The sequence below is a fragment of the Myotis daubentonii genome, chromosome 18 (assembly GCF_963259705.1).
Source record: "Myotis daubentonii chromosome 18, mMyoDau2.1, whole genome shotgun sequence".
Lineage (NCBI taxonomy): Eukaryota > Metazoa > Chordata > Mammalia > Chiroptera > Vespertilionidae > Myotis > Myotis daubentonii.
The window spans coordinates 21280925-21293950 of NC_081857.1; the positions used below are offsets into that span (position 1 = coordinate 21280925).

Consider the following 13026-nt stretch of genomic DNA (forward strand, 5'->3'; position numbering starts at 1 on the left):
TAAGTATCTAGCAAAAGTGCCAACTGTTGGGAGGTACCCCCAGCTGCTTCCCCAAGGAGCTGATAGTTTAGTTAGGGAAATGAATTGAGATAGTTTCTTGACTTTGCTTTTTTTTATATATTTTTTATTTTTCACAGAGAGGAAGGGAGAGGGATAGAGAGATAGAAACATCAATGAGAGAGAAACATCGATCAGCTGCCTCCTGCACACCTCCAACTGGGGATGTGCCCGCAACCAAGGTACATGCCCTTGGCTGGAATCGAACCTGAGACCTTTCAGTCCACAGGCCGACGCTCCATCCACTGAGCCAAACTGGTTAGGGCTCGACTTCGCTTTTTAAAATCACCATACATATTTCTAATAATAGCAATCGCTTATCTCTAAGTAATAATGATCCTTATTTTGGGTGCTGATTTCTTTAAGGGCTCCAAGACTCTAGTATTTTTGAAAATGACATGCTGAGTACTATTCTTTTGGAATGTCCAGTGACTTGACTAATTTCAGTGCCTCTGCAGAACAGAAAGCAAATCACATGTACTCCAATTGAAGTGAGAGTAAATGTCTGGATACTTGGAGTATTCCTAATATAGAGCTAAATTACACTGGAAGAATTAACCTACCTGATTACCCTCGATCCAATTCCTAAAGAAGTGACTCTTACATTTAAATCAATATTTAGAATTTGATCATAAGAAACATAAAATAATATCACTTATTTTAATATAAAGTAGAGATTTTAATTCAACTCACATTTATTGTGAATCTATGAGACAAAACATTGTGGATATTTGTGCTTCTAATCTTCTTCACCTTTTAATAGTATGTTCTCTATATTTTTTTACATCTACATGCATGTTTAATAAACATTATTGGTTAATGAAATGAATTATGAACCTCTGCTATGGCGAAACTAGTTAGTCTTGGCCTTATTTCATTAAGTCATTGAAATATTAGTCTTCTTATGATGTAATCTAAGTTTTTGTGTTCCGGAACATATTGTTAAGATATGAAACAATAAGAAACATGAATATGAGAGCCACAGAAAGCCTTTTAACTGTTACAAACAGTAATTTCATTACTACTTCTAGGGGCCCAGTGCACGAATTTGTGCACCTTGAAAAGAAATTGCAGGCTGTGAGGCTGCGGTGGGCACAGGGGCAGGTCTCCGTCCATCCTCTGTGGCCCCTCCCGCCATGGCCCCCGGTCCCCTGTCTGCCGGCAGCACTGCTCCCGCTGCTTCCACATGCTGATTGAGCCGGCCCCGCTTGCACCCACTGATGGTACAAAGCGATTGGGGCCAGCACCAGCAGCAGGTGCGAGTGAGGCTGGCACTGGCAGCAGGTGCGAGCGGCGGCACCAGCAGTGGGTGCGAGCAGGGCCGTTGCCGGCAGCAGGTGCAAGAGGCGGCTGTTGGCCTCGATTGCCCCTCAGGAGCAAGGGGAGGTGGAGAAGCCCTGGGGGATGTTTGGGGCCGGCACCAGGCACCCGCAGCGGGTGCGAGCAGCGGCTCCAGTGCCCACAGCGGATAGGAGTGGGGCCGGCACCAGCAGCAGGTGCAAGTGCCTGGCGGAACCGCGGCATGAGGGAGCAAAGAATTTTCAGTAACCACCAGAAGCTCACCCCGATGAAAGCAACCAGTGCCCCGCCTTGATCTAGTGCCCCCACTCACCTGCCTCACCATCCTACCGCACCTGACGTCGCCATGTTCTGTGCGCACGTCCTGGTGGTCACCATATGTCATAGCGACTGGTTTTTTGGTTATTCCACCGTTCAGTCTGTTTGCATATTAAGGTTTTATATACTAGTATATAGATAGCACATCAGAAATTACAGCAACTACTGATTTTCTTATATTAGAGAATTCATTTTATAATTGAACAGAATTCCAGCATAACAAACTAGATCACAATAAAAATTATTCTACATTGAAATGTTGGGTTACTCCAGTGAAGGACCAGATATAATCCTTATTGTTTCGTAAAACACATTGCAGACCAGTAGTTTTATTGCTAGCTTTACCCAATGGCCAAATAAGTTTCTATTGAACAACTACAAAAAACGTTTTACATAAATGTTAAAGGCACACTTTAAAATTAAAAACCCATTGCATTTTGAAGTTATTTATTACATGTTCTTACAAGCTATTATCTTTTTAAAGTATGATACTTTGTAAAACACTGTGTAATATGAAGCAAGAATTCTCGTGATCTGTCTGCAATGTGTTAAGTATAAGACTATAGTTGCAACATTGGAAACAGGGTATTGTTAGCTTTTATGTAATCAAGTATTGCTTGTATTTTGGTGAAATATAGTAGCTGGTGCTGTTTTTTTTTTGCCGAGAGAATGTCGTTTTTTAACTGAAGTTAATTGCAGTCTTGGTAGTGTTATGTTCAACCAAGGTGAAAGTGACAGTAGGATCTAGAGTTTTAGAAACATGGTTAAAATGTTGAAACTTGAAGGGAAGGAAAAGTTTTCCTCTACTGAACCATTATTTTTTAAAAGAACATTAAAAATGTATTTCGAAGGTCTTAACTATATAAACCTCTACATTTTTTCACATTATTAAAGATCAGGAAAACCAGTTTCTAATAAACCCATTTCTTAAGGCTCCATTGTCCTGGCAGCTTTCCTGACTAATGTGCACTGTAGCTGATAAGTTAAGGGCCCACTTGAGTTTTATTGTAAATGTTTTTGAGCCATGGACCACTGGGGCCAATTCTGAGCTTGCTCCTGCCTGTTTGGGTTCTGGCCTTTATTTCCATTCTGTCAGAGAAAGCGATAATATAATTTCATAGGTACAGATCTCTGTTAACATTCCAGAGCCCTGACCCAGTTCCTCCTGAAGCTAGTTAATGGTTCTGTAGTATAACGGAGGGGATATAGTGTGAGGCTAATGAAGTAAAAAAATTATGGAGCCAAACTGCCAGCATTCAAATGTTGGTTCCACCACTTACTAGTTCTGTGACTTTAGACAAGTTATCTGAAAAGTGAGGGTAAATAACTATAATACCTTTCTCATGTAGTACTTATGTGGATTATAGGAATACACACATATAGGCATCCTAGAACAGTAAGTATCTGGCACAAAATAAGTTACTATATCACTGTTAGCTTTAATAGTATTGTTACTCAGAGTCTCCACAGTTAACACCCATTACATACGACTTATGTAGGAGCTAAGAATCACATGTCAGTCTGGTTATAGAATGTGGTACAGGTTGTTTGCTTTTACAGAAGAAATTGGAAAACAGGGAAGGGAGAGTCAATGCTATTAGATCTGTGTTTGGAACTATAGAAGCAAGAGAGTCAGAAATCTTGTCCCTCACAGTTACTCTAGTCTTGAGATCTGTTGTGTTTCATTTATACTGAGGACTGGCAGAAAAAGCTCTGGTGAATAAGCTTAGGACTTTGCAAAGAGTCAGTTGGTTCTGTATTACATATAGTGACTTAATAAACACTTGGGTGAGTTGTATACATGGAAGGTTTTATCTAGAAGTTGGCACATAAAGTTTTATCTAGAATTAGAACAAGAATTAAAAATACAATACATGAAGCCTATAAATATCCATCTCACCCTGCAATAAGAGTTGATCTTCTCTGTTATATTTTATAGTTTGATGCTATGTAATCTATCAGAATTTTATTAATCCCACTTACACTGGCAGCCATCTGGACCTTCTCTAAGCAAGACCAGAGCAGTATACAGCTAAAATGATTGATGGGCTCTAGAATTGATTAGTTGTTCTATGAGACAAATGAACTGTTTTGGCAGAAAATACCAGAGGTCACTGCTGTGGTCAGACACAAAAGCCTGTAGAATTTTAAAGAGATTCTTTCATTATTGACTTAGAAAGTTAAAAATTTTAAACAATAATGGATTTTTAAAATATTTTAGAAATATCTCTTCATTGGCTGCTCTTTAGTTCTGATTATAAAATGGAGGATATAAGTATTAAAAACAAAAATGAATGTGATTATTTTATGCTTTAATTTTATAATTTTTGGTGAAAATACAAAGTGAATAAAAGTAGTATAAAAGCCTGTCACTTATATAATATTGTACTCTAAAAGAGTATGATTGGAGAAAAAGCTACAATGAATATTATTTTATTGTAAATGACTTATAAAATGAAATGGTATAAAATTCCATGTAGTTATTTATTCAGAGCCTTATAGCAATCTCTTTGTGGGGTTTTCTTTCTGTTTTTAACAAATCTATAAGATTCTTAGGCTTCAATAGTATTTTTTTAATTGAAAATTTGGATTTTTATGCTTCCAATAAGTTAAGTCACTCTGGGATACCACTGTCCCATTAACACTACTGCCCTTAGCACCAAAAAGATTATCTTGCTTCCTTTCATCTGTTTGGCTGGTAATAGTGAAATCCTTCCCTATTTCACTGTGTTGCCCATGATCAACATTGTGTTAACACTTTGGTGATAGGTGATAAATTGGATGACATATGTCTTGTTACATTCTGGTTATTCTTTGAGGACTACACAAGTGTGGATAGGCAAGTGGAAAACTCCCCCTTGAGAATCTGACTGCTTAGAATGAACTTGAGTTATGGATTTATTCAGCCTGTAAAACCTCAGCTGGCATAAATAATTGAGAAAGCAAAGGTTTGTCTGTGGTACATACCTCAGGGACTCATGGCTCCCTTCCTCCTCTCTACCTCCCTTTCTTATGAAAATGATCCCAGTTGCACTCCTAGATAATAACACACCAAGCAATTAAAAGCCATGGGTGGCTGGAGAGAGGAGAAAAGGTTTAGTTAATGAGCTTTTCCTCTTCCAGTGCCCATGAGAGCCTCAGGAATGACAAGGCGATTAAAGCGAAGAGATAATTATAGATTATGTGAAAATGGGTCCCTTGAGACAAATGGGTCTTGACATAAACAGTAACTGTTGTAAGAGTCTCCTGGCTCTCATATTCACCCTTTTCTTATGCGCTTTATTTAGCTCCTGTGTCCTCAGTGTCATGATGTCAACCAAGCATATAGGCAAATCTACCTGTTTGCAGATCAACAGCCTTTTCTGAGCAAGAGAATTACTCAACAACTGAAACTAATCCGTAACTTTCTCTTCCTCTCTCCTTTCTTTTTTCTTCCCCCTTTTCCTTTTCTCTACTTTGTTCTCTCTTGTCTGTCTATCCTTTCTTCTAATATTTTTCTTCTTTTTCTATAAGTGGTACCTGTGAAATACTAAGCACTTAGACTTGTTTACATAATTTAGTGTATGTATGTGTGTGTACACATATAAAGATGTGTATACTATGGGTATGTTGTTTCTAAGTCTTTGTCATATTGTTCTACTCTCTCATCCTCTAACATATTAGAAATTCTGTTTCTTCAGGTTCAAAAATAATCCATATTCTTCTACTTTTTATTACTGCCACTACCATTCCCTTTGCATGATCATCGCTACTCTTAAACAATCATCGTCTCTTGGCCAGGATACTACAGAACGGTTTGAAACTGGATTTCTCTCTTCCTGTGCTGTCTCTTCCCCGGATTTATAACTCAGATCTCATCATATCACTCTCCCGCTTAAAACCTTTTAATGATTTCCTATAGCACTTAGGATAAAATTTTAAATCCTTAGCATGTCTTACAGGGCCCTCATCATCTTCATCTAATGACAATTTTCCCCTCTGCACCACCTCTTTGTTCACTCTACTCCAACTACATTGGCTTATTTTTATTTCCTTGAAGGTCAAATTAATCTTTGTTAGGTGAATTGATTGATAGTGTTATATAAGGATATATGATACATAACCCCAGCTTACAGTATATGCTAAAACCTTATGGTAAAATTGCTCACATTTATTGACTACTTCTTGTAAGCTAGTAACTAGAATGATCCTATGAGATGTAGGTATTATTAATACTGTATCTGTATTTTATAGATGAGGAAACTGAGACTCAGAGCAGTTAGGTTACTTGCCCAAGGTCACATGGTTGTAACTCTGCTCTTAACTGCTACAGTTGTAATCTCCAACTGGTGAAATTGAATTTGACAGTTGTTGTTATATTAATGTACTAAATATCTTCAGTTTAAATTTTGAATTAAATCTCATTCTACTTAGTGTTTTTAAAATGTGCTTTACTGGTAAAATTAGAGACTGTAGTCTTTCATTTATCAGTGTACTGATGATGATGATGATGTTTTCTTTGGATTAATTGTTTCTATTGATTTTAGACTTACCTTAATGGTTGAGAATATAACTCAGTTCTGCAGAGCCTGTTAGTCAAGGGATTCTATAGATTTTTCTATAGATGTGGCCACTGGTTTTGCAAGAATTGATCAGAATTGAACTATGTTTTTTCTTATAGGCATTGAAAGTATCAGAAATTTTCAACCAACTTTTTTAGAGTTAAGCAGATTTTAAGAGGTGAAAATTTATTTTCGGTAACTGGTGTGTTTATAAATCATGGCTAAATAACTTTTCTAGTATAATGAGTTATTTACAAGAAGTATACATTGATCTTCCCTTTGTCATTGCTTGCTTGAGAAAAATGTGTTACTTACAGATTGACAATATAAATAAAATAATAAACAGAACTTTGTATTTGAGGCTTTTCGAGTTTTCTAGTCCTTTAGGTATACTGCTTATATATCGCAGTCTGAAAATAGTTATTACTTGGTGAAAGAAGATGTTGCTATGTCACGTAAAGGAGGGGAGGAACTAACTGGTTATTTCCCATAACTGATCCTAATTGCAGATCTAGTAGCAAGCATTCTGAGTTGGAGGATAGTGATTCAGTATACCCTATATGAATTCTTTCAATCATAGTTCACTTGTCCATTTGGCACTGTGTAGTTTGAACCTATCCTATTACTTCTTTGACTCTAAAGCACCATTGGTTTTAGAACACCATTTTTTAAAAGCCACTAATCAATTATAAGATGTCACACATTGTAAGATCTACCAGAAACATTAAAATATGAAAAAAAATGTATTTTAGAATCAATGAAATCTGGCAACTTAAGAACAATTTCTAAATGACTATTTGTCATCCAGGATTTTAAGAACAACAAAAAAACAGTTTCTTAAATGCCTTGGTCTGAATTCTAGGCTTCTTGAACATAGTTACTGCCCAAGTGTTTTGCCTCCTTCAGGACTTAGGATCAAGGTATTTCAGAAAGAATACTGTACTATTTGCAAGTTTTACCTGGGGATCATAGTATAGGCTCTCATTTATGGTCTTTGGTAAGATTGAATGTTTTACAAAGGTGAAATTAACATCTAAAATTTGAATTAAATGTTAATTAAAAATTGGGACTTTTCATGTGCTAAATATGACAGCTATGACTACTGTTTAATCCCTGAGTTAGGAATTGACTTTATCTCTTTTGCTCCTCCCAGATAAGCCTTACACACCAGCTTCACCAAGGTTCTAATGAGGCCTCCTGAGCAAACCATCTCCCAGCAGAGAAATACTTCAGAATGCTCTTTTCCTTAGATTGTTTCTTTTGGTCTGTGTTTAAATTGTCATCACTAACTTTTTCCCCCTTAGTTGTCTCTTTGTTTTTTTAGATGTGTTAAGGTTAGTGTCTGAATCAAGTAGCTCTTCAAGTCTACCTGGGAAACATTCCTTTTTCCTCTCATTAGTAGCTTATTTAGTTTAGTTTAACTTTAAGAGGGCAATTTTGTTTCCCTTTATTCCAGGTTTTGGAAGGTGAATAACTATTTTGTTCTGCTAACTCATTACCTACATTTGTTTCTTACCTTATATGCAGTGAGTGTGCCAAGGCTCTTTGGGATCTATGTTCAGCATATCCCTAACCTTATCTCCCAATACCCAATCATAACCAAGTGGTTGAGGTTCCCCTGAACACTTCATTTTGGTGATACTTTCCTTTCTTTTCTTCGGAATCCTTCAGTTACCCACCTGCGTTGTCATCTCATCCTTCAAAGCTAAGCTGTCCTGTCAAGTCTCCTATACAGCTTTCTTTGGTCATCCTTGATTAGCCTGCTCCTTGCTTTGGGCCTCTTCTGCTTTCTAAAATACTGGGTTAGAGACGTGGTACTCAAAAAACCTTCTTGCTGATGTAGTCCCTAAGATAATTTTGAAAGACTATGTTCCCTTTTACACTTTTTAAGATATCTAAAAAAATTACTTAAATACTTAAATAATTTTCAAGGGTGTAATCTCTGGCATTTTGTAAATAATGAAAATGTAAAATAAACATCATTTTTTAGATATATCCAAAGGAATCTAAGTGCTGTAATGATATCCTTTTTTTTTTTTTTTAAGTACAAGAACATGCTCCCATTGAAAGAAACTGGAAAAATGGTCCAAAAAATCTATTCTTTCTTACAACTGCATGCGAATCTTCAACCATCTCAAAATAAAGTTTAATTAAATAAAATTCTGATCTTGACTTAAAAATACATGAACAAGTTCTTTAACAGAAATTTTACATCATTTTTTCTACTTCTCCCACATAATTTTATTTCAAAGTAATATATTTCGTGTAACCTTATCACACTCATAATCCTCTGCAATAAAAATATGTATATGAGTTAGTCTTTAAAAAAATTTAAATTTTTGTTACCCCAAAGCTTTAAAGCATTAACTTTTTTTCTCATTTGAGTTACAATTATTTCTATATAGTTGATAAACATACATAATAAATTTTGTTAAATAATTATTAAACATAAGGTAATTTTTATTGAAAATGTGTCAATGAGCTAAGTTTTTTAAAATACGTAGTTTAACAGATGAATATTTCTATGAGAATGAGACAGGGTTTAACATCAAGTCCGCTTTTTGTTTTGTTCATTTCACTTCTTTCATCCTCTAATGTTAGTTATAGAGGGCTTCCCAACACCAAAGTTTTACCCAAATTGTCCCTTTATTTGGTACCATGGAAGACTTTATATCCTGAGGCAGTACAACCTAAGGTTGATATTTTTCCCTCAAACGGTTCCTAGTATGTTAAACAGTATTTTCATGCAAAAGAGTAACAAGTTTAATTAATAGTAGTTTGCTAATTCTTGGTACAGTCTTTTGGGTTTACTTCCTAGAACAGCGGTTCTCAACCTGTGGGTCGCTTGCCATGAAACTTGACTACAGTATTTGAAATATTCTTTTGATAGGGAAATGCAGTCTTTGTAGAAAGTGGTACATAGCATATCTAGGAATGGGCAAGGTTCTAGTCTTCCTGTGGTAGATGAAAGATGACCATACTTAAACACCATCCCTCTTTCTCATAAAGGTGTGCCTTTATTTTTCAAAGAGAGCCAGTGATTTTTTTCCTTCAAAGATACAAATATATTTTCTGTGATTTTTGGGAAATTGGGAGTAATCTAAAGAGAGACATTCTGTCTTGTGCTAGGAATAATGTGGGGAGGGACTACATCCTTGAAAGTAGTCACAAACATAACTCATACTCATCCATAAAGAACAGATATGATAATTTTATCTCTTATATTGAGGAAAGAGGGAGAACGATAACTGGGTAAGAATCATAAGAGAAAGGAAGATAAGTTGAGAACATGTAGAAGGAAGGGCACTAACATGTATTAAGGCTCTATTGTATTTGGTAATGGTTGGAATCACTTGCACATGTTTCCTTTAAGTATGGATCCAGAAGGGGAGTTTGCCTCTGGGAGACTGTATTGACAGGGAAATGTAGAGGGAAAAGAGAGAATTTGATTTGTATATTGTACATAATCTTGTTAGAGGCAAGAAAGGAGATGTGGAAAGATAGTGCTCCCAATGTTCCTCCATTTTGGCCACTAGGTGGTGACATTGTATTGACAGTTTGGTTGCTGGCAAGTAAGTTAAGTCAGACTTGGAGTGAAGATAGAGAACTATTCAACAACTAAGCCCAAGCATTATCACTTAATTTTTTTAATATTAGTCATTCAATTTTGTATCATATTGTTGGTGATTTTATTGAATTTCTTCTTGATATTTAATTTACATTGTATACTCTACCCTGAAGTATTTTCTTAATACTTCTGTGTGCCTGACTTATTTAGCAATGATAAAGTACAGACAACAAGCAGGTATTCAGATGAAAAACTGCCTCTGCCCTCCAAAAACTCTTATACCAAATTAGAATATTTGATGCACATAAGGAACATTGACAATATATTAAGCAAAATAAAAATTTGAATATGTTTGTACTATATTTACTCTTGTACACTGTTTAAGACATAGGTGTACATGCACATTTTGAGATTCAGGAAAAGAGACCACGCAGAAGGTTTTCTTATCTATGAATTGCCCTTACATGTTATTGGGTATGAGTAACTGACATCCCAAGGGTCCTCCTTACTTTCCTTTCTGTGCCCCACCATCAACTCCCCATTATTTTCAAATTCAAAACAATTGGTAAGTAGTATATTTTATATGATGACTTAAAATGACACAGCTCTTTCTCTCACAGTTGAAGTTGCTGCCTCTTGAATTAGAGGGGTCTCTGTTACTGGACTGGAGGAAAATAGGTCCCTATTATTAACAAGTTGGTATTCTGAATACATGTTTTCATAGAAACTGTGTTTTTTGGTTGTGGTTAAATATAGTTAAAGTGGTACTATTTGCAACCTTAATTTTTAAAATCAGACTTCTCCTTTCTGGGGTTTTAGTCTCAGACTTCTCTAATTTCTTTCAGAGTAGGTAATCTGGAAAAGCATTTTTCTTTTCTACAAAGTGGACATTTTCAAGAGACCATAAAAGTAGGTTTGCAGTTGCTCATATGCGAAACACAAGTGTATTCTTGCATTATTTATTATTGTGTTATTTTCCATATGAGCAACTATAAACCTATTTTTGCTCACCTCTGTTTTGCTTTTAAACATGATTTCTTCCTGCACATGTACCTCATTTTCTCCAGCTTGAGGCAAACTGTTTCTCCTCTGTACTTTTTTAGGCCTTTCTAAAGATCCAGTTATACCCTATTTTGCTGGTGTATCGATAATATCATCCCAACTCTACTGTGCATATATTGAATGCAAAGCTTTTTGCTTATCCTTGTTACCTGTTAACAACAGAATTTTGCCCAGTGCCTTGCATGTAGTAAGTGCTCAACTGACTACATCAAATGCATAAGGAAAACTTAGATGAATAAGGCCAAAGTAGTGTATTTTAATTTAATTACCTCTGACTGAAAATAATTTTTATAAGGTATAAAGTATTTAAATTGGCTTTTAAAATAGGAGGACCCCTATGGCTAGGTGCCTTAATTTCTGATGAATGGAAGCGTGGTCTTGAGATTATAAAACACTAGTTTTTAGAGCTCAAATTGCATTTTTTAAGCCTGACCAGAAAATGCAGTCCACATAGGAAACAGTTTCATTTTAATATTCCAAAGGATTTATCCTTTTGAGAATCTCATTGAAGCCACCTTCCCCTCAACACCCCCCCCACACACACACAGAAACACACACATTCAGAAAAATGCACATGCATTTACATAGATAGTTCTGTATCCTATTTTAGAGAATTCAAAGACCTCATGTTAGGAACTGCTTTTGTGTGTAGAATAGATTACAGTTGACTAGTCGAGATGTAGCTAGATATAATAGAAAAATGTACTATATATAAAATCAATTGATCTGAGTGAGTTCTAGCTCTCTTGTTCTACCTTTGGTAAATTCGATGCCATTTAGAGGATCATGTAATATCTCCTTGTTCTTTCTGAAGTTGTTGGATAAGTGTACATTCATTCTAAGTACATGTACTTAGAATGGTGTTGGGTACCTAGTATGCTTCTCAGATTTTGTTCCCAGTCTTTGTTTCTATTATCTCATGTAGGATTTCTGAATTTTGTGATGCTTTAATTATCTTTCCCTTAAGAAAATTACTTTTGTGTGTGTGTGTGTGTGTGTGTGTGTGTGTGTGTGTGTGTATAAAATTTGAGTAACAATCAACTTGTCATTCTATTGTCCTTTAAGACAAGCAGTAAGCTGTATTCTGATCTTTTGATGCCTCTGTGTAGACATTACAGTGCTTCTTATCTCAGTGCTACAATGGAAAATTCTGAGACAAAGGAAGTATGTGCCTGTCCGTGTGTGAAAGTAACTGGGGGAGGAAAAGAGCACTGAGATAATCTACTGAAGTTGTTATGTTATGGTGCTGGTGTGACTTGTTAAAGCAGTGAAGCTTTTCCTTACAATTATAGTTGACTAGAGGCCTGGTGCATGGATTCATGCACCGGTAGGGTCACTCAGCCTTGCCTGCGCCCTCTTGCAGTCTGGGACCCCTCGGGATGTAGTAGTGAATGAAGTGGCAGGTGACCGGGGAGGAGCCCAAGCCCAGGCAGGGCGCTGCGCTGCTCCCACTCATCCGGGCCCCGCTGCGCCTGCTGCTACTGGCACTTGGTAAGCTCACTGAGCATCATTCCCACTGTGGGAGTGCACTGACCACGAGGGGGCAGCTCCTTGGTGGTCAGAGCACGTCATAGTGACTTGTCGAACGGTTGACCAGTTGCTTAGGGATATATATATATATATATATAACTTTTTATATATATAAACTTTCGTCTTTTTCAGAGGTTGGATGTATTATGTCTTATTGAAAATCCATTATTGTTCATGTAAAATCCTTTATAAAAACAGATTTTATTAATGTTTGTCAGCAGCAATCAGGTTGTATTAAAAATATGTGACTTTTTATTTTTACTCTCATTAGGGAAGAAGATAAAAACATATTTGATTACTGCAGAGAAAACAACATTGACCATATATCCAAAGTCATCAAATCAAAAAATGTGGATGTGAATATGAAAGATGAAGAGGTATGAAAAACATGCCCTGTAATTATATTCTTATGCTTTCTTGTTCTGCCCCAGTGCTTTTTTCTAAATGGCAGGCCTATGAACTACAATTCAAAGAACAGTATGGTTAAGAGAATGTCAGAATATCTAAATGAGATGGTGTCAGCCAGTGAAGATACTTCCTGTGTATGTAGCCATCATATTTCTGTCATGGCACAGAAGTTACTAGGTGAAACTTGCACTCAAATAATTCATTCTTGTTTATGATAAAGGGAGAGACAGTTAACATAAGTAA

At 36.2% G+C, this 13026-nt stretch overlaps 1 protein-coding gene across 2 annotated transcripts in view; it reads left to right on the forward strand.

The window, feature by feature from the left end:
* The window catches only part of ACBD6 (acyl-CoA binding domain containing 6), a 137137-nt gene that overhangs the window by 48114 nt on the left and 75997 nt on the right, over nt 1-13026 (forward strand). For both annotated transcript variants that reach the window (XM_059675459.1, XM_059675458.1), the window contains one exon: nt 12647-12752. In XM_059675459.1, coding sequence (XP_059531442.1) covers nt 12647-12752 — 106 coding nt within the window. The remainder of the gene's footprint in view (nt 1-12646; nt 12753-13026) is intronic.